Here is a 24226-nt window from a genome sequence, read left to right on the forward strand (position 1 = left end):
TCACTGGGAACATTGCATCCATGTCTTCCACTCACCTAAAAGTTGTCAGCAAGTTTGTCTTAAAGTTCTCTTCCCCCAGTGTACATGTAGAAATAATCCTCAGTCTCAAAGGTGCCTTTTCAAGATGCAGCTGGACTTTCTGGTTTTTCTTAAAAGACATTTTGCTTCTCATCCAAGAAGCTTCCTCAGCTCTGAGTTGGAGCTTCTTGGATGAGAACATCTTCAAAGAAAAAACAGAAAGTTGCATCTTGAAAGAGCACCTTTGGGATAATCATGACCTGGATGACTGAGAATCGCCATAGACAACTCAGGGGCTGCCACAAAGAAGAAGGAGTCAAACTATTCCCCAAAGCACCTGAGGGTAGAACAAGAAGCAACAGGTGGAAACTAATCAAGGAGAGAAGCAACCTAGAACTAAGGAGAAATTTCCTGACAGAACAATTAATCAGTGGAACAACTTGCCTGCAGAAGTTGTGAATGCTCCAACACTGGAAATTTTTAAGAAAATGTTGGATAACCATTTGTTTGAAATTGTGTAGGGTTTCCTGCCTGGGCAGGGAGTTAGACTAGAAGCCTCCAAGGTCCCTTCCAACTCTGTTATTATTATTATTAAGGAAAAGTAGCAGAGAGAGGGGAAGTCATTTCATTTCAAGAGAATGGAATGCAGAGAATCTCCTTGACTGAGAAGTTATGGACTTTCTTTGTTTCTTCCTTTGTTATTTGTCTATGATAGATTAAAGACGCCTGCCTTGGTCAGTGAGTTGGATTAAAAGACCGCCAAGGTCCCTTCCAATTCTGTTATTATGATTATATATTCCTCAGCATATGACTACAATTGGGACCAGAACCTCTGTCACCATGTGATGCAGTCATTAGGTGAATCACCATGTGATTGTGCTTGATTTAAGACTTTTTTTTTTTTTTACCCTGGTTAAATAAATAAATTCCTGTATGCCTTGCATATCAGAAGCCTCCTGGGAAGGTTACAATGGCAATCACAAGACACACACACCTCCCCAGATGCTAAATATGGCATAAATGCCAGTTTCCAAGCATCCAAACCAACAATAATGTGACTGCAAGGAAGTTGCAATGGTCACTAAATGCCAAAAGTCCTTTTCAAAAGGCAACTGGACTTCCTTATTTGTTTTGATTTTTTACCTTGAAAACTCAAGGCTGAAGCTTTTTAAGAAGAGATTGGGCAGCCATTTTTCTGAAATCGTATCAGGTTTCCTTCCTGGCAGGGAGTTGGACTAGAACAGTGATCACCAACTGGTGGCCCGTGGACCCCTGGTGGTCCCTGAGAAAATTTTGGTGGTCCGCATGTAGGAATTTAGCACCCACCCCCCTCCTAGCAGAATGAAACATTTTAGAAAATATTTAAAAGGCAGAATATATTTCCCTGGATGAGAAATGGAGAAACATGTTTTAAAGACAAAACAGCTTCCTGACTCCCCCCACCTTTGTCAATGGGTCAGAGACAGAAACTCATTCTCCCCACCTATGTCAATAGGCCATCATCATCTGCAACATAATAGGACCCATCTAGCAACAGAAACTCACCACATGACACCTGGGAAGATTACATCAGCCAGCAAGGCTAGCTAAGACCCCCACCCCCTGGGAGTCTGACAGCCAATCAGGATACTCTTCTTGTGCCCCAGGAAATTCAAAGCTCAGAGAAAGCATAAAGCCAGGGAGTGTACAGTCCTTTTCTGTTCAGAAACTCAAGCCATGTGATCCTGACCACCATTAAACCATCTTTCCAAGCAGCCTCCATGTTTCCAGTGTCTTTGTCCCCACTTGGAACTGAACCCAGATGGATATTTCTTCCAACACGCAGAAAAATTATCTGCACTTTTTATATATATTGCACTAGATCAGGAGTCCTCAAACTACAGCCCCTGGGTTGGATACATGCAATGAACATTTGTGTTGCTGCAAAGAGTCTCCCCCTTCAGGGTCTTTTTGTGTGGGTTGAAGGGGGACAGAAATTCTGACTTGGGTCTGCTTCAGCCTCCTGCTGTGGGGCTTTGGGTGAAGGCTGGAGGGAAGTGCCGCTGGTGGCAAGGAGCCAGAGCCAGAACCTTGTTCCAGTGGGACTGCATCATGGCCTGGAACTGGCTACCATCTCAGCCCGCTGAGCCTCCAGGCATCTGTACCTGGCCTTGCACTCCCTCAGGTCTTCCCTATGCTCCTAGTCCTCAGTGAGGTGCTTCTGCTGAGCCTCCTTCCCAGTCAGATCCAATTTGAGCTGAGCATTTTTGGAAACTCTTTCTCATGGTGGCTGCTTAGCTCCAGCAACTGCCTCCTGTTGGGGCCCTACGGAGCCCAGGTGGAGAGGGGAGGAGGGGCTGGGAGGGGAGGGGTGAGTAGAGGCCGGTGAGGCACCCCTTGATGTGGGTGACATCTAGTTGGCCACGCCCACCCAGTCGCATGCTCACCTAGCCACCCCCACCCAGCTGGTAATTAGGCAGTTCATATTAGTGGTCCCTGGGATTTAAAATTATGAATTTAGTAGTCCCTGAGGTCCGAAAGGTTGGGGACCCCTGGATTAGAAGACTTCCAAGGTCCCTTCCCAACTCTGTTATTATGTTATTCTCTGAAGCTTCTTGGGTAAGAAGCGAAATGTTTAAGGAAAAAAATAAAAGTCCAGTTGCCTTTTGAAAAGCAATTTTGGGACAACCATGAAGCTTGGAAAGATGGTTTGATGTTTGAAAACCATGAAGTCTGCAAAGCACCACTGGAAAAACTTCAGCAGCTGTGGAACTGCCTCACTAGAAGCTTTCAAAAAGAGATTGGACAACCATTTGTCTGAAAGAGTATAGGGTCTGTGCTCAAGCAGGGGGTTGGACTAGAAGACCTCTGAGGCCCCTTCCAGCTCTCTTATTCTATGTTCTATGACCTTGGTGATTCTCCATAGACACCCTAAGTGCCAGTGAGTCACTTTTTCCAGCACCTTTGTAACTTGGAACAATCACTAAAGGAACGTTCTAAATTAGGGGTCTCCAACCTTGGCAACTTTAAGCCTGGCGGACTTCAACTCCCAGAATTCCCCAGCCAGCTTTGCTGTTTTTAAACTGAGGACTATGTATGTGTCCACGTGTGCCTTTCAGCATCATCCACACAAAGATTTGGCAGTGTCAATAAAATCCTGTTAGCCAACCGTGTTCCAGGATGTTCTGATTGTTTCGAGATTTCTGGAAACCAAATATGAAATAATTCTGATCCACTGAGTTTCCAACCCCAAGCATCTACCATGTTCTGTCCCCTCACTTTCCAAGCCATTTTTTCTGGCAGGGGGCCCGGCTCGGGGGGCGCAGACACAACACACCAAGTAATGAACGCAATATTTTAATAAATAGAAAATTTAAAAATAAAACATTAGGCAGCAGCAATTTTTATATGCAGTTTTTATTGATATGCAGATACAAAGACATGAAAGTCACTATTTAATCCCACTGAACCTTGGAGGGCGGTTTTAGCCCATTAGTCAAAGGTTCTGTGCACCCCAAATCTAAAATAATACCCCAATGTGAAAATATTATGTCAATGCTATAACTATGATTAGAATAATTCTGAAGAAGATAGAAAGGAGTTGCACAACTTGAGGGAGTGCAAGGCCAAGATGGCAAACCTCTTGCTTCTACACATAACTTTTCCTGACAAATCGTTCATCCACGATTTCCTCTTCTTCTGGAATGGTTTCCAGATCACGTTCAATATGGTAAATCGCCACGATCCTAAAAAAGAAAGAAAGAAAGAAACAGTAAGTTGAAGTCCACCCATCTAAAAGGGTGAAGGGCAAAGATTGAGAAACAGAGCAATAGACAGACTTCACTAAATCTTTGGAGCAGTCCCCATCTTAAAGAAAGTTGGAGTCTTCACTTGAATTCTTCTCTCTCTTTCTCTCTGTCCCCAAGGTGCTTTTTCAAAAGGCAACTGTCTTTGTCTTTCTTCGAAAACATTTTGTTTCTTATTTGAGAAGCTTCAGAGAATAACAGAGTTGGAAGGAAGGAAGAAGGAAAGAAGGAGCAGTAACTTCTGGAATGAGAAGCAAAATGTTTTCAAGGAAAAACAAAGGAAGTCCGGTTGCCTCTTGAAAAAGCATCTTTGGGACAACCATAAACACATTAATATGGTCAGCTGCCCAGCAGGTTGAGAGTTTGGCAGCCATATAAATTCAAGAAACAAATAAATTTAAATAAACTCACTCCCGAGTTGCTGGGGCTTCAAGCTCAGGGCTCACATCCAGAAGGTCTTTGTTGCGTGTCTCAGGAAGGAAACAGCACAAGATACCAGCAACCAGAGATGAACTTCCACAGATGAACATAGGAATAGCAAGGTGGTAGGTGGCCAACATGCCAAGCAGTGGTGCAAGGATGCCCGCGACACGAGCAGACATGGAACACAAGCCAAGTCCGAATTGTCTGGTGGAAGAAATAGAATAAAAGAAATTGAGTCACTCAACCTAAAAAGTTTTCAGATTAAAATAAATGAGAAAGCAAATAATATGAACTTCTTCTCTTCCGGGAATCCTGGAAGCTGAAGAAGTCCACATACCTTAAAAGTTGCCAAGTTTGAAAAACACTGCTAACCATTAAATTATACATTGCATTCATTTTAAATCTGCGACTGGCACACTTCTTGGTTATTCTGTTGTTTTGTGCTGCCCAGAGTCACAATGCTCGATCTGGATGCCTTTATAAATCAAATTAGTAAGTAAATAAACAATATAAATACATAGATAATATCTTTACCTTACAACGGTGGGAAATAATTCAGCAGAAAACAGATAGGTGGTCGAAAAGGAGGCAGCCATGGCAGATTTTCCAATTATGGCTAACACAGACACAATCAGAGGAAATTCTGGGGGAGGAGAAAAACCAAAGAGGTGAGAATGAGCACAGAAGAATCTTGAGAGGTTACAAAACATTTGAAAGCTTCAAACCTGGGTTCTAGGTTCACACAAATCCATGAGTGGATTTAGGTTGGTTTCTGTGACCCTTTCAGGAGAAAGTTTTAGTCACTTACTGAATTCCTGCACTAATCGCGAAGGCTTAGTCACCCATGAGATGCCACGGAGGAGAAAATACAAAATTGGAAAACATAAATTTAAGAGTTTGAGTCAGGGCCTGCACTTCTCACTTTTCCTCTGAAAAAAAGGCTCTAATGCTGGAAAAGATGGAAGGAAAGAGAAAAACTGGTTAAAAAGTCTTGCATCTTTGAAGGACCAGGTCTTGGACAGATCTTTGAAGGACAGATCTTGGAGGAGGAAAAAACAATTGATGTGACTGTTAAGAGTCAAAAACAGCTTTTACGGCTCCTCGACAATCAATCCTGCTAAAATTAAATCACCCACCATCTTTTGAACTCCCAAGATCATTTTTTTGCTATTTTTGGGTCCCAAATATCTAATGTACCTTTGGGAATCACGCAGATGATAATACACACGATTCCGCCCAGGGTGAACCAAATAGACTGACACTTCTTCCTTCCGATCCATTCCAGCAGAAAAATGGAGAGGATGCGAGATGGGATTTCCACGAGTCCGAAGATGAATTGGGTCAAGTAGATGTTCAATCCGAAATCCCCAACATGGAGACTCACTTCGTAATACACCAAACTGTCCACAAACCTGAAGATAGAACCAGAAGACGAGGCTCCGCTGAGAAATTGCATCGGTTTCGCGTACATTACACTGAAAATACATCTGCTTTGTGGGGCTTTCTTAAAATGCTTTTTAAAAAAGACTTACCACATCCAAGCCATGATCAAAGTCTTGTTCCTCAGGTACGATTGTCTAAAAAAGTCCAGGAGGTATCGACGTGGCACTGTGCTTTCCGGAGCCAACTGGAATGAGCATAAAATGGAAGGCAGAACATTCCATGGTTACTGTTTTGTAAATATATGCCGGCTACCAAGTTCCCAAATTTTGGTTAGGATCCTGTGGCAGTCCTAAGTGCAAGTAGTAAGTCACTTTTTTTTTCCAGGGTTGTTGTAACTTTGAATAGTCACTACAGGGATGCCTGCAAGTGGAGGAATACCTGTGCGCTTTTTGGATAAAAAAACAGCTTTTGAGCCTTGTTTTTGTAAAGCTGGGCAGAAGTTTTAGTCATGACTATATAAAAAGAAGCAGGGAGGACAAAAGGCAGAAGTTTTGTTCAAAAGACCTCTTTAGGGAGAAAAAGAAGTAAAGGACCCAAGAAGGGGGGGGGAAACTAGAAGTTATAGCATTGGAAAGGAGTAATAAAGCCAATTTTAATCTCCTTCTTTAAAGTGTTCCATTCTAAAATGTTCCTCAAAAAGAGCCTTAAAATAATTATGCATTTGGTACCCGATTAAGGACAGCATCCGACACAGTTCGTTTGTTGATTTCAGCTGCTCTTCGAATTACATTTTTCGCTTCGTTTATTCTCTCTTTGGTTATCAGCCATCGGGCAGAGCTTGGAAGGACCCTGCAACAGATAAAAGCATTTTTTAAAAAATCAAACTGACCTGAATCAAGTCAAATTCAAATCCCAGAATCAGGCTTTGGATGCCCACAAAAAGCTGAAGATGCAAATTCCTTCTAGCATAAATGCAGGAGACTTACCATGCATAGAAAAATATGAGAAAGGCAGGGCCAGAGGACATGATCTGAAACAGACGCCAATCACGGATATAATATGCCATGCCAGCTAGAGCCATCTGACCCACCGCATTGGCACAATGGATGGTGATCAGTGCCTGTGGACGGTAAGCCGGGCCAACCCACTCTGAACCTAAAGAGAAATGGAAAACTCTCAAAACTCAATTCACAAAGAAACTTTTCCATTTTCCATTCAGAAATCCTTTCCCATCCATGGGCGTTGAATAAATGGCCCATTTTACAGTCTGCGATTAAAAAAGTCTGCACTCGGCATCTTTACATTTTGATGTTTCACAGTTTCTCCAAGTCTTAAGAAATATACAGAGAACTTCCTGAAATCTTTTTTTAAAAAATCAATTTATGGAACATTTGTATGAAAAGCAAAGGCTGCAATCTCTTAGAGGCTGAAGTTTGGGGTTCTAGGACTTACTCAAAGTCGCCACGCTGATGTTAATACCAGCCAGAGCTGTTCCCACGATAAATCTCAGGGCAATATACATGTAGAAGTGCTCAGCCAGACTTACACCCGTGCCGATGAATCCTATTATGAACAAGGCAACTAGAATGGACATTTGACTTCCAACCCTGGAGAAAACAAGAAGACTCCATTGTAACACTCAGAATGAAAATGCACACATTTTTTAAAAAAAAAAAATCTACCAGCTGTTTTTCCTAGAGTAAAACAAAGCTGGGTTTTTTTTTCCCCTAGCAAATAAATCTGGGCCAGAGGAAGTTGGTTCAAAAGAAGCCAAGATGGTAACCATGAACACAGGATTAAAGCTCTATCCTGAATATACAGACAGTGCTTTAACCCCATGGATGTGGATACAACCCTCTTGATGGTCAAATGTGGGGCACATGATGTAAAGACATAGGTCTCCACCATGCTGGAAAAACTGAAGGAAAGAGAACCACCAGCAACAAAGCAGAATGGACTCATTAAAGTAGTAATGGGTTTACTTTTGCAAAAGGTGAATGGCTAGGTGGGGAACAGAAGTTCAACCTGTGTAAAAAGAGGCAGGACGTGGATTCCAGGAACGCCCCCCCCCGTCATCCCCCCCCTCTAGCCACAGCTTGTGTGTGAGATTTACTTTACCTGTCACTCAGTGAGCCGAAGATCAGTGATCCAGCCAAAAGGCCACCCATGAAAATGGTTTGGGCGATGTCATTTAAGTATCTTCGTTCGCAGACCAGATCAAACTAAAGGTGGGGGCGGGGGGCGGAAAGAAAGAAAGATAAATTCTGTTTTAGTTAACTTCCTGAATCCCCACCACCACCACCCACCACCATTCTAGGATAACAGGAAAGCTGCACCAATTCCGTCAATTGCTTTCAATGGGGTGGTGCAAGATTTCAAAACAGAATCGTTTTGCACTTAAAAAGAACGCGGTGAAGCACGTACCTCGGTAACGAGTGTTGGAACTTTTGTGGTTGGATACACCCATCCCTGTTCACAGCCCTGGGTGGAATTGAGGCCATATTTTCTGATCGATTGGATGTCCAAATCTACTGGAGTGAATCTAGAACATTCCTCCAGAGAATCATCAGGTTTTCTGGGAATGGTCAGATTCAGCTCCTCTTCAATAGTTAGATTGGGGCTAATTGCCCGGATCCAACTAGTATTACAATGGTGAGGCACCTCAATACTGACAAAAATCTGGCCAAACATATGGAAAGGAGTTAAGAAGCTCGGGATGCAAAGTAACAGGATCAAATATTTCTGAAACGCTCCAAACTCGCCGATGACTTTCAGAATTTCCCCAAAACCCGACATTGTGAGCTTCAATGTCAGATTCGATGTAGGAGATTTAATTGAAAGCCTGAAAATAAAATTTAAACAAAATCAGCAATAATAATAAAGCAATACGTAAGGGAAAGAGAGAGCAAGAAAGCAAGATAGAAAAATGGGTGGAATTCAATCCCATAGCTATGAAATTCCAACTCCGCTCATTTTACAGTTGCTAAAATTGAGAAAGGCGGCTTTAATTGGTTGTCTGAACCAAGCGCTTTAAATTGCACGCAGTTTTTAGCATAGCCGCAAAAGCAGCGTTTTTCTACCTCGCCAAAAATTTAAAGTGAGTGGACTTCAATTCCATGGCTTTAAAATTGCGGACACCGAAGTCCACTCAAAGCTGCCAGGGTTGAAAAACGCTGCTTTCGCTTGTTGTCTGAATAAGCACCTTTAAATTACGCGCGCGACTCCTACCTCAGCGCTAAAGCGGCGCTTTTTTCCCACCCACGCCCGGCAACTTTGAAACGAGCGGATTTAAATTTCTCCGCTGTGACATTCCGAGCATCGAATTTCGCTGGTTTTAAAGTCGCCGAACGTGAGAAACGCAGCTTTAACTTGTTTGACTAAGCTCTTTAAATTAGACGCAACTTCGGAGTGTTGAAGTCCGCGCGTTTTAAAGTCGCCGAACGTGAGAAATGCTCCTTTACCTATGAGCGGCTTTTAATTTAAAGGGCTTCAAATCAAATCAAATGAACCCGTAGCGAAGAGCAAGCGGTAAAACAATTGGGCTTCATATTAGACATATAAATTGCATGTTTGATAAAATATCTACACAAAAGGAGATTAACCTGGTTTGGAAATTAAGATTAATTAAATTTAAATAATTTAAGAAAGTCCCGTATGTTCTTAAATTACCAGAAAAGGCACTGAAAAAACAAACGGACTTCAGCAAATTTCGCAGGAGAAACGAATCTGTTTTACTTGTACAGCTAAGTGAATAAAAACATTTCTCGGAATATGCAATAATCCAAATTTTGCATTTCAGTTGACAAAGCGAGATAGGAGAAAAGTCTGTGCAAAAATACAAATATTCTTAAAAGTAACATGTAAAATTTATCACAGAAAATGGTTGCAAAGACTATATATTAGGTAGCATTTTAAAATAAATTTGAAGACATAAAGAGCAAGAGGAATACAAACGTTGTTAAAAATGCTTTTTTTAAAAAAAAGAAATTAATTCCCCCCATCTGCAAAAATGAGAAACGAAGAAAACATGGGACATTTGTAAAAATGAGAACTAAACTTGATAAAGGCAAAGAAAAAAAAAGTAAGTCAATTCACGAAACCACCTTCAAACTATTTTCTCAAAGAAATAACGTGAAGAAACTTAACTTCCTAAGAAAAATTGTAACACAAGCCATAAAAGTTTACCTGCTCGCCGCTGGAAGAGTTTCACCATACGCTCAAAAGTGAAGAGAAAAACGCCCCTCCCAGCACTTTTATAGCTCCTCAATTAATTAGCTGCCTCTGATTCAGTTGCAAACACCTGTGTGCGCAGACTCAGTCCCGCCTATGCACACACACCCACCCACACATGTTGCATTAGCCACGAGATGAACTTTTCCAACCTAATATCTTATCACTGTTCATTCATTCTCTCTTGATACCATAATAAAAACAACAGGGGGAAAGAAAGCTATACAAAGCTACTCAAAAGAAAGCTGCTTTTGAGAAGTAGCTAACTTAGTTTGCAAAAAACAGTTTTAATTGAAATGGAGTAAGTAAGAAGGCAACACACCCTGAATTAAGCCTGTCCTTGAGAAATTAAGAGGTTCCGCTGTTAATTAGAACAAAGTACTGGTTGAACCAAATGCTTTGGTGATATTTACTTCAGAGTAATACAGATTGCCTTTGCCTTACTAGCAAACCCGTAACTTCTGAAGGAGGTTGCTTTTCAGAATCATGATTTTGTTTTGTTTTTTCTCATTCCTAAAAGAAACTCCTACAGAAATGGTCTAATATAGGTAGTCCTTGACCACAACTGAGACCAGAATATCTGTGGCTAAGCTGAGATGTTGGTTAAGTGAGTTTTGCTCCATTTTACAACTTTTCTTGCCATAGTTATTAAGTGAATCACTGCAGTTGTTAACTTAGTTTGTTAAGTGAATCTGGCTTCCCCATTGACTTTGCTTGTCAGACGGTCACAAAAGGGATGACCCTGGGACACTGCAACCATCATAAATATGAGCCAGTTGCCAAACATCTGAATCAGTGGTGGGTTTCAAATTTTTTTACTACCAGTTCTGTGAGTGTGGCTTGGTTGGCGTGGCGTGGCGTGGCTTGGAGGGCGTGGCTTGGTGGGTGTGGCAGGGAAAGGTAACTGCAAAATCTCCATTTCCTCCCGATCAGCTGGGACTTGGGAGGCAGAGAATAGATGGGGGAGGGGCCAGTGAGGATTTTTACTACCGGTTCTCCGAACTACTCAAAATTTCCGCTACTGGTTCTCCAGAACTGGTCAGAACCGGCTGAAACCCACCTCTGAGCTGAATACTGGTCGCGTGACCATGGGGATACTGCAACAGTTGTGTGAAAAATGGTTAAGTCGCTTTTTTCAGCATGGTTGTAACATTGAATGGTCAGTAAATGAACTGTTATAAGTGGAAGACTACTTTTATATCTAGAGCTGGGATATTAATGGAAGCTATCTTGGGTATGCCACTATTAGCTCATGCATTTGAGAAAGGGAGAATAGCAGGCTATTTTGGTCAAAATAGTCAATGTTGTGTTTTTGAAGGCATCTTGGGAGGGGGCCTTCACTCTTCTGCCTCCTAAACCAGGTTAGACAAACAAATGTCACTAAAAACCCTTTCCCTTTGTCAACTAGTCACCATAATTAGCTGGGCGAATATTTGGGATACAGTTCAGAGTCCATTCGAAAACAGAACAATGATTCAGAAGGTTGCAAAGCCATCATACAGTCATCTTGATCAGGGGTCTCCAACCTTGGCAACTTTAAGACTTGTGGACTTCAATTCCCAGAATTCCAATAGATGGAATTGCTTGTATCACTTCCATGACAATATGGATATAATAATTGGTTCCAAGTCCAACTGATGTAACTTGGAGAACTTCTTGCCAGATACGCTGAATATTGTTCTATTTGTACAACTTAAGGGTGCAAGGAAATTCTTGGCAAGACCTTTAAGGCTTCACCTTGGTATATCTCCACATGCCATGCTGAAGATGTGACATGAAATGAGAGCAAGTTTGGTGCCGTGGTTAAAGTGCTGGCCTAAAAATTAGGAGAGACTGTGAGTTCTAGTCCCACCATAGGCATAAAAGCTGCCTGGGTTGACTTTCAGCTTTAACCACTGAACCAAACTAGATCTTAGTGATTCTATTTCTCAAAAGCTTTTGATGTTCTTCTAAACAGTCTTGGATGTAATTCAGAAGCAGTTTCCATCATACAACCAGTCCTATTCTTGGGGATCAATTCAAAATGTACTTGTACGATACCATTTATGGAAGGATGGACAATGACTCAAAAGGACTCTAGCCCAGATGTAGATCTGTTGAATCTAATTCATCACCACGTAACCCTGATCCAGTAGCTGGTTGAGAAGTTCTTGGAAACCTCACTATGGTGGATGCACAGTCATAGTAGTGAAAGCTATGGCAATAATATGTTCATGGGAACAATTCAATAAAAGATAAGATCTATCCAGACCAAGCAGTAAGCTTATAAGAGCTCTCTGTGGCTCCTCAGGTTATGAGTTGTTCTTATATTGCCAGTGGTGTCCATCAGGATTCACCTTACATTGTAGATGTCCTCCTGGCTAGTGACTCACGGATGACCATCAACACAGCTGTATACTTATATTCTTATTATTGTCAGCCCCCTTCCCCCGCCCCAAAAAAACAAGAAAGAGACACAATTTCTGAGCAATTTTCTTTATTGTTCCTCATCCATAGACAGAACTGTTGACACGCTAAAGCAATTGTGCTTGCCTCCTTAAAGACCTGCTCTGAGAACTTGACCTCTCAACTGAACAATCTACACTTTGCTAAGTTTTTTTTGGTCTTACAATTGTCCCATTCAAGACCATTCCCCAACTCATTCTTGTCCCTCTGCTGTCTTAAATGACAGCTATTGATCATTTGATCAGGAGACAAAGCCTCTGGACGCAGGGATCGACCCAGATTGGATCCTGCAACATTATCCTAGGACAGGTATATTTGCCTTCATTCGTGAGCTACTGATCATGTTTAACTTCCCATGGGGTGTTTTATGCAGGTTTCCCCATCAGCTTGGGACAACCAATATTTCTGTATTGTTTTGATATTTCTGTTCTACTTCTCCTCCTCCACCACCAAACCTGCATTTCTTAGCTTCATTTTTGTTGGGATTCACCATCTGTTTTTCTTTTTAAAGAAACATTTCCCCCCTAAAGGAACCTTTATGTAGTAGTAGTAGTAGTAATAGTAGTAAAATGTTTTAAAATGAAGTAGTTGTAGTAGTAAAATGTTTTAATGTTTTTTGTTATTGGTGACATTAAAACCAGGGGTGAAATCCAGCAGGTTCTGATAGGTTCTGGAGAACCAGTAGTGGAAATTTTGAACAGTTCGGAAAACTGGCAAAGACCACCTCTGGCTGGCCCCAGAGTGGGGTGGGAATGGGGATTTTGCAGTATCCTTCCCCTGCCAAACCCACCAAGCCACGCCCACAGAACCGGTAGTAAAAAAAAATTGAATTTCACCACTGATTCAGACAAAAGAGAATCAAACAATTCCAGAGATTTGGACCTGAAGAATATGAACAGTTGCTTCCTTTAAAAAAAAAAAGAGAGAGCCAAAGACTGGAACAAAGGGTAGATAATTTGGATTGGGAATATCTGGGAAGAATGAGCAACATAGAAACTCATGGTCCCGTTTCAAAATGGGAGGTCCTGACCTACAATTTTCCTAAAAAAAAAAAAAAAAGAAGAAGAAGAAGAAGAAGAAAACTACCTCTGCAATTGCTAATTGCCTATTTGGTTTCATGAGGTGCAGATTTTAAAGGTAAAGTTGAAAGACTTCATGCCAAAACACCAGGTTTAATCTCCAAAATAGAAAAAGGGTTTCTGAATTCGGAAGAATTGCTGGCTGTGTTTGGATAGATTTAAACTTGGTTTGTTTTTATTTTTTTCCCCCCTCTGCTTTGCATGTCGTTACAGAATTAAGCCGCGAATGATAAACTACTGTTTAAACTGATTTCCTTTAAAAAAAAAAAAGCTAACAATTCTAACTAAAAAAAGTACTTTAAATAAAATCACTGAATTGGCAATTACAGTAAGAATAGATTAATCATTATTAACAAAAGAAGTCCCACTGAAAGTAAGTAAGAAGTCCCATTGAAAGTACTCAATGTATACATTATGATAAACCGTGGTTTCTTGTTTAAACCAGCAGCAGCTGACTTTATCCATCACTTTATGGCCTGGATCACACTAAGCCATGAATTGTGTTATGTTGTAGCCTAATGTGTGAAAATTTACTCTCTACCTGCTCTGCTCACAATACAGAGAAATCTACCATTTTTATTCCAATCTGTATCCTTGAAATGCTGAGTCAATCCATCATTGACTTAGAAATGTGTGGTTGTTATCCTGTCACTAACACAACTGTCTTTATTTGGTTTGGTGCATCCATTTTCCACACTGTCATTGGTGTCCTTGCTCTTCCTAAAAATGAGAAAAATTAAAAACAGTTAGATTTCATTATACATAATACAGATGGTCCTCGACTTACAACAGTTCATTTAGTGGCCGTTCAAAGTTACAACGGCACTGAAAAAAGCGACTTATGACCATATTTCACACTTATGACCATTGCAGCATCCCCATGGTCATGGGTTCAAAATTCAGAAGCATGGCCATTGACTCACATTTATGACGGTTGCCGTATCCTGGGGTCCCATGAACCCCTCTTGCAACCACCTGACAAGCAAAGTCAATGGGGAAGCCGGATTTTGCTTTGTTAACTTAACAACTGCAGTAATTCACTTAATAACCATGTCAAGAAAAGTCATTAAATGGGGCAAAACTCACTTAATAAATGTCTCCCTTAGCAACAGAAATTTTGAACTGAATTATGGTCATAAGTCAAGGACTACCCATACAATGCTTGACGTTCCAACAGCACTGAAAAAGGTGACCAACAACCAGTCCTCACAACTGTGACGGTATCCGTAAAGTCTTGTTATCAAAGTGTACACACTTAGCAAAACTAGCATGTATATTTACAATAGTTGCAGCTTCCATGTTTTACATTTTTTTTTCAGCTGGTTTCCGACAAGCAAAGTCAATGGATGAAGCTGGATTCAGTTAATGACCACAAGATTCACTTCACAACTGTGGCAAAAAGGTCGTAACATTGGGTACAAGTCACTTAAGAATTGCCTTGCTTAGCAACAGAACCCAATTCTCGTCATATGTCAAGGGCTACATGTTCATCCTTAGATAACTGCAGTGCCTAAACATATGTAAATCCACTGCTAATTTTTAAGGCACAATTTATATCCATCGCAGGACTGCTGCTTGCCTGGAAGTTAAATGTGTAAATTTTCCCCTGAAAAGTAGGAAGATGCACCAGCTTTTTCTCTGATGCTGCAATCAGATGTGTGTCATGTCAATTCAAACTTTGTAGGTGCAGAGTTTACACAGTGACGGTTTTTGCCTGATGTTATGATGAAAGCATCGATCCCGCGGATATCACCGGATGCAAAACGCTTAATCCAGTGGTGGGTTTCAAATTTTTTTATTATCGGTTCTGTGGGTGTGGCTTGGTGGGCGTGGCATGGCATGGCTCGGTGGGCATGGCAGGGGAAGGATACTGTAAAATATCCATTCCCACCCCAGTCCAGGCGAAGTTTAGTGCCAAATTCCCATTTCCTCCCGATCAGCTGGAACTCGGGAGGCAGAGAATAAATGGGGGCGGGGCCAGTCAGAATTTTTACTACCAGTTCTCCGAACTACTCAAAATTTCTGCTACCGATTCTCCAGAACTGGTCAGAACCTGCTGAAACCCACCTCTGGCTTAATCCCTGCATGCATTGTGCCAGCTGAAGATGGCATTGTCTAACAGGCATAGTCTGGGCTCTCTGCAAAGGAGAAGCTGTGAAGATCTTCAAAACTTCCACTCCTTTGGGCTCCTTAATGCTCTCTGAGCTTAGCTGTTTTCTTGCAGACGTTTTATTACCAAAACTGATAACATCATCAATGCTAGTAAGGAATGGTGATGATATTTGGGCAACAAAATGTATGCAAGAGAACAACCAAGCCCAGTGAGCGCCAAGGATCCTACAATCTCAGCCCAGGTTTCTTTCTCCTGGATCAGGCAGGCATAAAGTGTCACCGCAAACGCCAGACTTTCCCACGGATCTTGCCTTCGTTTGTGGGTCAGGTCGTCTACACAATCGGGCAGTTCCTTGCCGAGTGTCTCCGGAAGAAGGAGAGAAAAGACCCCACCAAGGGCAGCTGCACTTCCGAAGACCGCCACAGGCAGCGAGGTGTTATATTTCCCCAGGAGACCAACCAGTGGGGAGATGATTCCAGCTACTCTGGCTGTCATCTGACATAATCCGAGTCCAGACTGCCTGGTATGGAAGCAAAAGAGAGGATAGATGAAACCAAGGAAAGTGGAAATGGTTTCATCCAACGGGGTGAACGGTTATTTTTCTGGGTTTCCTGAAAATCCCAAAATTACAGATTACAGATTAACAGAGTTGGAAGGGACCTCGTAGGTCATCTAATCCAACCCACCCCGCTCAAGCAGGAGACCATACACCATCTCTGACAAATGGCAGTCCAATCTCTTCTTGAAAGTCTTAAGTTCACGAATCCCATAGCACATTTTCTGCTCATTTCATTAAAAGGAGCTGCAGCTCACAAAAACTTCTGCCTTTTAATAAAATAGATATGGAAAATGTGCTAGCTTAGATTTATATACTGTTTCACAGTGCTTTTACAGCCCTCTCTAAGCCGTTTACAGAGTCAGCCTTTTGACCCCAACAATCTGGGTCCTCATTTTACTGACCTCGGAAGGACGGAAGGCTGAGTCAACCTTGGTTGCTACTAGCTTCCTCCTGACTTTTGCCACTGTAAAGGAACATAATAATAATAATAATAATAATAATAATAATAATAATAATAATAATAATAATAATAATAATAATAATAATAATAATAATAATAATAATAATAATAATAATGTTTTAATTTGTATACTGCCCTTCTCCCGAAGGACTCAGGGCGGTGAACAGGCAAATAAAATACAAGCAAACATACACAATAATTAAAACAACCCTTAAAAAACTGATTCAAATTTGCCAGAAAATTTAAAATGACATTACACCCCATAAAATTACAGAAATTGAAAACCCATCACAATTCAATTAAAATTTAAAATTAAGATCAGGCCAGTCCAGCCATATGAAATAAATAGGTTTTAAGTTCGCAGCGAAAGGTCTTAAGGTCAGGTAGTTGTCGAAGCCCGAGGGGAAGTTCGTTCCACAGGGTAGGAACCCCCACAGAGAAGGCCCTCCCCCTGGGGGCCGCCAGTCGACACTGTTTGGCTGACGGCACCCTGAGGAGTCCCTCTCTGTGGGAACGCACCGGACGCTGGGAGATAGAGGCCGGCAGTAGACGGTCCCGTAGGTAGCCCGGTCCTAAGCCATGGAGCGCTTTAAAGGTGGTAACCAATACCTTGAAGCGCACCCGGAAAACAACAGGTAGCCAGTGCAGTCTGCGCAGGATAGGTGTTACGTGGGAGCTCCGAACCGCTTCCTCAATAACCCGCGCAGCCACATTCTGGACTAGCTGAAGTCTCCGGGTGCTCTTCAAGGGGAGCCCCATGTAGAGAGCATTGCAGTAGTCCAGGCGAGAAGTAACGAGAGCATGAGTGACCGTGCATAGGGCATCCCCATCCAGGACGGGACGCAACTGGCGGATCAGGCGAACCTGATAAAAAGCTCTCCTGGAGACGGTCACCAAATGATCTTCAAAAGACAACCGACCATCCAGGAGCACGCCCAAGTTGCGTACCTTCTCCATCGGGGCCAATGACTCGCCCCCGACAGACAGCCGCATCTGCAGCTGACTGTACCGAGGTGCCGGCATCCACAGCCACTCCGTCTTGGAGGGATTAAGTTTGAGCCTGTTCCTCCCCATCCAGACCCGTACGGCTTCCAAACACCAGGACAGCACTTCGACAGCTTCGCTGGGGTGGCCCGGGGTGGAAAAGTACAGCTGAGTGTCATCAGCGTACAGTTGGTATCTCACCCCAAAGCCACTGATGATCTCACCCAGCGGCTTCATATAGATGTTGAACAGGAGGGGTGAGAGAATCGATCCCTGCAGCACCCCACACATGAGGCACCTCGGAGTGATCTCTGCCCCCCTGTCAACACCGTCTGCGTCCGGTCAGAGAGGTAGGAGGAGAACCACCGATAAACGGTGCCTCCCACCCCCAGCCCCTCCAACCGGCGCAGCAGGATACCATGGTCGATGGTATCAAAAGCCGCTGAGAGATCTAATAGGACCAGGGCAGAGGAGTAACATGACCTACAAATGGCTGCAAGAAGCATCTTGTGAAGAAGAACAGGTGGTAGAATTAAGTGCGTCATCAGCTTAGAGTCATTGCATTGCCACAAATGGTCCAACCGTTCCTAAATTCTGTTTGACTCTTATTTGATGCCAATTTAGTATTGAACTTTAGCTGACCATATATAGGCTTGAGCAATAAGTCTTTTGAATTGCAACTTAATAGATAGTCCTGATTCTTTGCACCTGACCTCTGCCCCAGCAAAAAAGCTTTTCTCCATAAATGTTCTCCTCCTGAATCCAACATCTAAACCCCAGCAGAAAAAGTATCAAACATAAATGTTGGTTTCCCCTTTGTCAATCTTAGTTTGCGTGGGAGACAGCGGCCTTCAAGGCCTTCAAGGCAGAAAGTCTGCCCTTATTTAACATCATTAGTTTGGTGTAGTGCTTAAGGCACCAGGCCAGAAAGTGGGAGGCCATGAGTTCAAGTCCTGCCTTAGCCATGAAAGCTGGCTAGTGATTTTGAGCCGAGTCCCTCTCTCTCAGCCCGATCCACCTCACAGGGTTGTTGTTGTGGGGAAACTAAGATGAGGAAAGTGTGTTGGATGTTTTCTCTACCTTGAGTTATTTGTAAAAATAATGAAGGCGGGATACAAAGTAATACAGGTGGTCCTTGACTTGCAACAGTTCATTTAGTGACCGTTCTAACGGCATTGGAAAAAGTGACTTATGATCGTTTTTCACACAATCATTATAGCATCTCCACCGACATTCAGACTTTGGGCAATTGACTCATATTTATGACAGTTGCAGTGTCCCGGGGTCCCCTTTTGCGACCTTCAGATGAACAAAGTCATGGAAACGCCAGATTCACTTAACCACGGTGTTACTAATTTAACACCCGCAGTGATTCACTTAGCAACTGTTTGTAAAAGGAGGCAAGACTGAATAAATAAATGTCTCACTAAACAACATAAATTTTGGGCTCAATTGTGGTCATAAATCGAGGACCACCTGGAAAACCACAGCACCGGCAACATTCTGCAGTTTTGACAAATAGCTAAATTCCCCCTACTTTCTCTTCCTACCTCCCCTAAAACCTGAGTAGCTGGTAACTCAAGCAGTAGCTGAAAACTCCAATTGGGGAAGGAGGGAGGGGTCTGTGCTGTGAAGCCCAGAGAGGGGCCCCTCCCTTCACCCCCAACTCAATTGCCATCACTGGTCAGCTACTCTTCAGATTAGTGATGATTAAAAAAACCCAGTAGGAAAAGTCAAATGATTTGCAGGATCAGGCCCAAAGAGAGGGGGAGGTAGGGGAGGTGCCTGTGTGTCAGTTAGCAGGTCAAGAAATACACAATTCAGGGATTATAGGAGCGCCACTTTACTGTGGTCAGGTATTGTGGCAGAAATGTGAAAGTCTTTTCCTAATTTCTCCCTGGGCCTCTTGAGGGGCCATAGAGTTGAAACGGGAGTTTCTGTGTTGTGTTGCTTGACAGATCAGATAGGAAACATAACTCTACAAAGGTTTCATTAACGGTTATCTTGCAGGTCTGAAAAACACAATTCTGTTGTTGTGTTTTTATCTGCTTATTCCTGTGGCTGCCCCTTTTTTTCTCAAGAGTTGTTTCCACATACCATTTGAATTTTCTAATGCTTTTAGTTTTCCCGGACGCATCAAGGTTAGAGATAATTATTCCGCTCTTCAGCAGCCTACACAGATCAGTAGCAACCGGCCAGTTGGCTGGATTATACCATCTGAATCAAGGTCAGTGAATCACATCCTTTTGGCATCTGAGCAAAATTGGCTTTTCAATTTTAATTAGAATGGAGCTGGAAGGGATCTAGGAGGTTTTCTAGTCCAACCCTGTGCTCAAGCAGGAGACCCTCTACCCAGTGGTGGGATTCAGCCAGTTCGCACCACTTCGGTTGTTAACTTTCTGAGCAGTTTGGCAAACTGCTTGTTGGAAGAAATCATTAGGGCAGAGAACCGGTTGTTAAATTATTGAACCCCACCCCTGCCTCTACCATTTCAGACAAATGGTTGTCTAATCTCTTTTTTTAAAAAACCTCCAGCGATGGAGCACCCACAACTTCGGAAGGCAAGCTGTTCCACTGGTTAATTTTCTCATAAAGTTTCTCCTTAATTCCAGGTGCCTTCTCTCCTTACTTAATTTCTATCCATTCCTTCTTGTCCTGCCTTCGGGTGCTTTAGAAAATAAGTTGACCTCCCCTCTTCTTTGTGGCAGCCCCTCAAATACTGGAATACTGCTATCATGTCACCCCTAATTCTTCTTTTCTCTAGACTGGCCAAACTCAAATCCTGCAACCGTCTTTCATATCTTTTAATCTCTAGCCCTTTAATCATCCTAGTTACTTTTCTCTGCATTTTTTCCAAACTCAACATATTTTTGTGAGGTGGTGACCAAAGCTAGATGCTGTATGGTCTTAAAATATAGCCTGAGGAGGGAAATAATTTATTACATTCATCCTAAGAGATTAAAGACCACCTTAAAGGGGTCTGGGGCAAAATATAAGATGAAGAAATTGTTGCCTGTATTGTTCTTCGGTCCATGTGAAGAAAGCCCCACAGAACTGTGTTTATTACTGGTGGAAGTAAACAAAGTGCATGGAACATAAAGCATGCAATGTAGAATCATAGAGCTGGAAGGGACCTTGGAGGCCTTCTAGTCTAACCCCCTGCTCAAGGCAGGAGAGCTTATACTACCCCAGACAAATGATTGTCCAGTCTCTTCTTGAAAACCTCCAGTGATCGAGCTCCCATAACTTCTGGAGGCAAGTCATTCCACTGATTAATTGTTCTCATTGTCAGGAAATTTCTCCTTAATTCCAAGCTGGCTCGCTCTTTAACTCATTGCCCACAGGTGCTTTGGGTAACCAGTCAGTCCTCACTTTTTTGTGACTGCTTACTGGAAGGCAGTTATCATTTCACCCCTAATTCTTCTCTTTGGTAGACAAGGGATAGTTTCAAGATACATGTGATGTGATAGTACTTAATTATAATGCTTTGGTAAGACCATACTTGTAATACTGCATTCAGTTTTGATCACCATGATTCAAAAAAAACCTGTTGAGACCCTGAAAAGCGTGCAGAGAAGAGCAAGAAAGATGATTAGGGGGCTGGAGGTTAAACCTCATGGTGAATAATTAAGGGAACTTAGAATGTCTAATCTAACAAAGAAAAGGCTTAAGGGGGTGACATGATAGCAGTCTTCCAATATTTGAGGGGCTGCCACAAAGAAGAGGGGCTCCACCTATTCTCCAAAGCACCTGAGGGCAGGATAAGAAGCAACAGATGGAAACCTTTCTAAGAGAGACCCAATCTAGAATTAAGGAGAAATTCCCTGACAGTGAGAACAATTAATCAGTGGAACAATTTGCCTCCAGAAATTGTAGGTGCTCCAACATTGGAAGTTTTAAAGAAGTGTTTGGACAGCCATTTGTCTGGAATGGTAGAAGGTCTCCTGCTCACGCAGGGGGTTGGACTAGAAGACCTCCAAGGTCTCTTCCAACTCTGTTATTCTTTTAGACTTAAGGCATTTTTAAATTTTGCTTGTTGTTGTTACATAGCCTCACCGGATAATAGTTGGGAACAGCTCTGCAGAATATACATAGGATGTGGAAAACGATCCTGCCATGGTAAACTTTCCAAGGACAGCCAGCATTGTGGTTATCACAGGTAAATCTGGAGAGGAAAACCGGAGATGAAGAGACAGAAAATCCGAAATAAAAGAGGAGATAACAACAAAATATTCTGAATTTAAGAGGGCCCCTTTTTCATTCTATGTTTACTAGTAGATATGACCCATAGCGATTGGCTACAAATGCAGGTAGTCCTTGACTTACGACTATTTTTAAAGGGACCATTTGAAGTTACAAAGAGTACTGAAAAAAGTGACTTATGACTGTTTTACAGACTTATGACGGTTGCAGGATCTCCATGGTCATGTGATCAAAATTCAGAGGCTTGGCAACTGGCTTGTATTTATGACAGTTTCACTGTCCCAAGGTCACGAGATTATCTTTTGTAACCCTCCCAGTCATCTTTGGACAAGCAAAGTCAATGGGGGAAGACAGATTTACTTAACAACTACACTGATTCACTTAACAGCTGTGGCCAAAATATATATATATATATAAAATGGGGCAAGATCACTTAACAACTGTCTTGCTTTACAGAAATTGTGGGCCCAGTTTTGGTCGTAAACTGAGGACTACCTATATCTCAGTATTTCAGATTTACAGATTAACAGAGTTGGAAGGGACCTTGTAGGTCATCTAGTCCAACCCCTCCACCTGCCCAAGCAGGAGACCCTACACCATTTCTGACAGATGGAAGTCCAGTCTCTTCTTGAAAGCCTCCAGTGATGAAGCTCCCACAACTTCTGAAGGCGACTTCTCTTCCATTGGTTGATTGTTCTCACTGTTAGAAAATTTCTCCTTATTTCCAGGTTGAATCTCTGCTTGGTCAGTTTTCTACCCATTGATTCTGCCTTCAGGTGCTTTGGAAAATAGCTTGCCCCCACCCCCTCCTCTCTATGGTAGCCCCTCAAATATTGGAAGACTGCAATCCTGTCTCCCCTGGTCCTTTGGGCTCAGCTATGGTAACCAATCGAGCTGGGAATGTGGGAACCCCTGGACGTTCTTAACTGAAAACACACCTTTGGGGACAGCAATGATCAGAAGGGAAAAGCCCCCCCCTAGAAGAAGGCAAAGTGACTGACACTTCTTCCTTCCCAAACGCTGCATCAGGAAGACGGAAAGGATCCGGGCAGGGATTTCAACCGCTCCGAAGATGACCTGCGTCAGGTAAATATCCAGACCAAAGCTGCCAACATTCAGACTTAATCCATAGTAGGCCAAACTGTTGACAAACCTAAGAGAAGGAAGGAATGTAAGAAAGAGGAAGGTGGGGTGGGAAGAAAGAGAGAGAGGAACAAAAGTAAGGAAGGGTGGAAGAAATGAGAGGGGAAAGACATGGAAGGAAGGAGAAAAAGGAGTGAGGAAAAAAAGGAAGGAAGGAGTAATGGAGGGAGGGAGGGGAGAGAGAGAAAAATAAAAGGAAGGGTGGAAGAAATGAAGGGGAAGAAGAAAAGAAAGGGAAGGAAGGAAGGAAGGAAGGAAGGAAGGAAGGAAGGAAGGAAGGAAGGAAGGAAGGAAGGAAGGAAGGAAGGGAGAAATTGTTACCATTAAAAGGAGAATGCACAACATAAAGTTGATAAATGCTACATTTTCTTTTCCTATTCCACAAATTAATGCTATTTTTACAGGGATATATGAAAAACTTGTGGGAGAGGCATTTAAATAGTTAAAAACATAGTTCTACACTTACAACTATTCATTTTAGCAACTGTTTGAAGTTACGACCATGCTGAAAAGGGGAAACTTATGACTTCTCCTCGCGCTTATGGCTATTGTAGCATTTCTGTGGTCACTCGATCGCAGTTCAAGCACTTGTTTGTTTATTTATTTATTTATTTATTATTTTGATTTCTATACCGCCCTTCTCCCGAAGGATTCAGGGCGGCTTACAGCCGAATAAAAAACAAAAATACAAAAATTAAAACATTATTAAAAAACTGATTCAATTTGGCTAGAAATGATTAAAACTCTAATAAAAGCCCCCATTAAAACTATTAGGCCAGCCCTGCGCGATGAAACAGAAATGTCTTGAGCTCGCGATGAAAGGTCCGGAGGTCAGGGAGTCGACGTATCCCTGGAGGTAGCTTGTTCCAGAGGGCAGGAGCCCCCACAGAGAAGGCCCTCTCCCTGGGGGTCGCCAGTCGACATTGTCTGACCGACGGCACCCTGAGGAGAACCTCCCTATGGGAGCGCACTGGTCGATGGGAGGCAATCGGTGGCAGCAGGCGGTCCCGTAAATAACCCGGTCCTATGCCATGGAGCGCTTTAAAGGTAGTAACCAGCACCTTGAATTGCACCCAGAAGACCACCAGCAACCAGTGCAGCTTGCGCAGGAGAGATGTTACATGGGAGCCTCGAGTTGCTCCCTCTACTACCCGCGCAGCTGCATTCTGGACCAGTTGGAGCCTCCGGGTGCTCTTCAAGGGGAGCCCCATGTAGACAGCATTGCAGTAGTCCAGGCGGGAAGTGACGAGGGCATGAGTGACCGTGCATAAGGAATCCCGGTCTAGGAAAGGACTCAACTGGCGTATCAGGCGAACCTGATAAAAAGCTCCCCTGGCGACGGCTGTCATATGCTTTTCTAAAAACAGCCGAGCATCCAGGAGGATGCCCAGATTACGAGCC

The 24226-nt window shown here is 42.7% G+C and overlaps 2 protein-coding genes across 2 annotated transcripts in view; both read right to left on the reverse strand.

Moving 5' to 3' along the window:
• Positions 1 to 3646: 3646 nt before the first annotated feature.
• Positions 3647 to 9799, reverse strand: LOC131198282 (solute carrier family 22 member 13-like). The gene is made up of 11 exons (XM_058182769.1): positions 9795 to 9799; positions 8034 to 8451; positions 7728 to 7831; positions 7062 to 7216; positions 6596 to 6764; positions 6338 to 6458; positions 5759 to 5853; positions 5424 to 5638; positions 4761 to 4869; positions 4215 to 4430; positions 3647 to 3743 (listed from the first exon to the last, which is right to left on the reverse strand). The coding sequence occupies exons 2-11, from the start codon at positions 8403 to 8405 to the stop codon at positions 3647 to 3649; spliced, it is 1653 nt and encodes a 550-aa protein (XP_058038752.1). The 5' UTR covers positions 8406 to 8451; positions 9795 to 9799.
• Positions 9800 to 13316: 3517 nt separating this feature from the next.
• Positions 13317 to 24226, reverse strand: part of LOC131197550 (solute carrier family 22 member 13-like) — a 35152-nt gene continuing 24242 nt past the window's right edge. Inside the window, exons 7-10 of the mRNA XM_058181767.1 lie at positions 22621 to 22835; positions 21536 to 21644; positions 15787 to 15996; positions 13317 to 14083 (exon numbers count right to left, since the gene is read on the reverse strand). Coding sequence (XP_058037750.1) covers positions 13987 to 14083; positions 15787 to 15996; positions 21536 to 21644; positions 22621 to 22835 — 631 coding nt within the window. The 3' untranslated portion in view covers positions 13317 to 13986. The remainder of the gene's footprint in view (positions 14084 to 15786; positions 15997 to 21535; positions 21645 to 22620; positions 22836 to 24226) is intronic.

The sequence above is a fragment of the Ahaetulla prasina genome, chromosome 4 (assembly GCF_028640845.1).
Source record: "Ahaetulla prasina isolate Xishuangbanna chromosome 4, ASM2864084v1, whole genome shotgun sequence".
Taxonomy (NCBI): domain Eukaryota; kingdom Metazoa; phylum Chordata; class Lepidosauria; order Squamata; family Colubridae; genus Ahaetulla; species Ahaetulla prasina.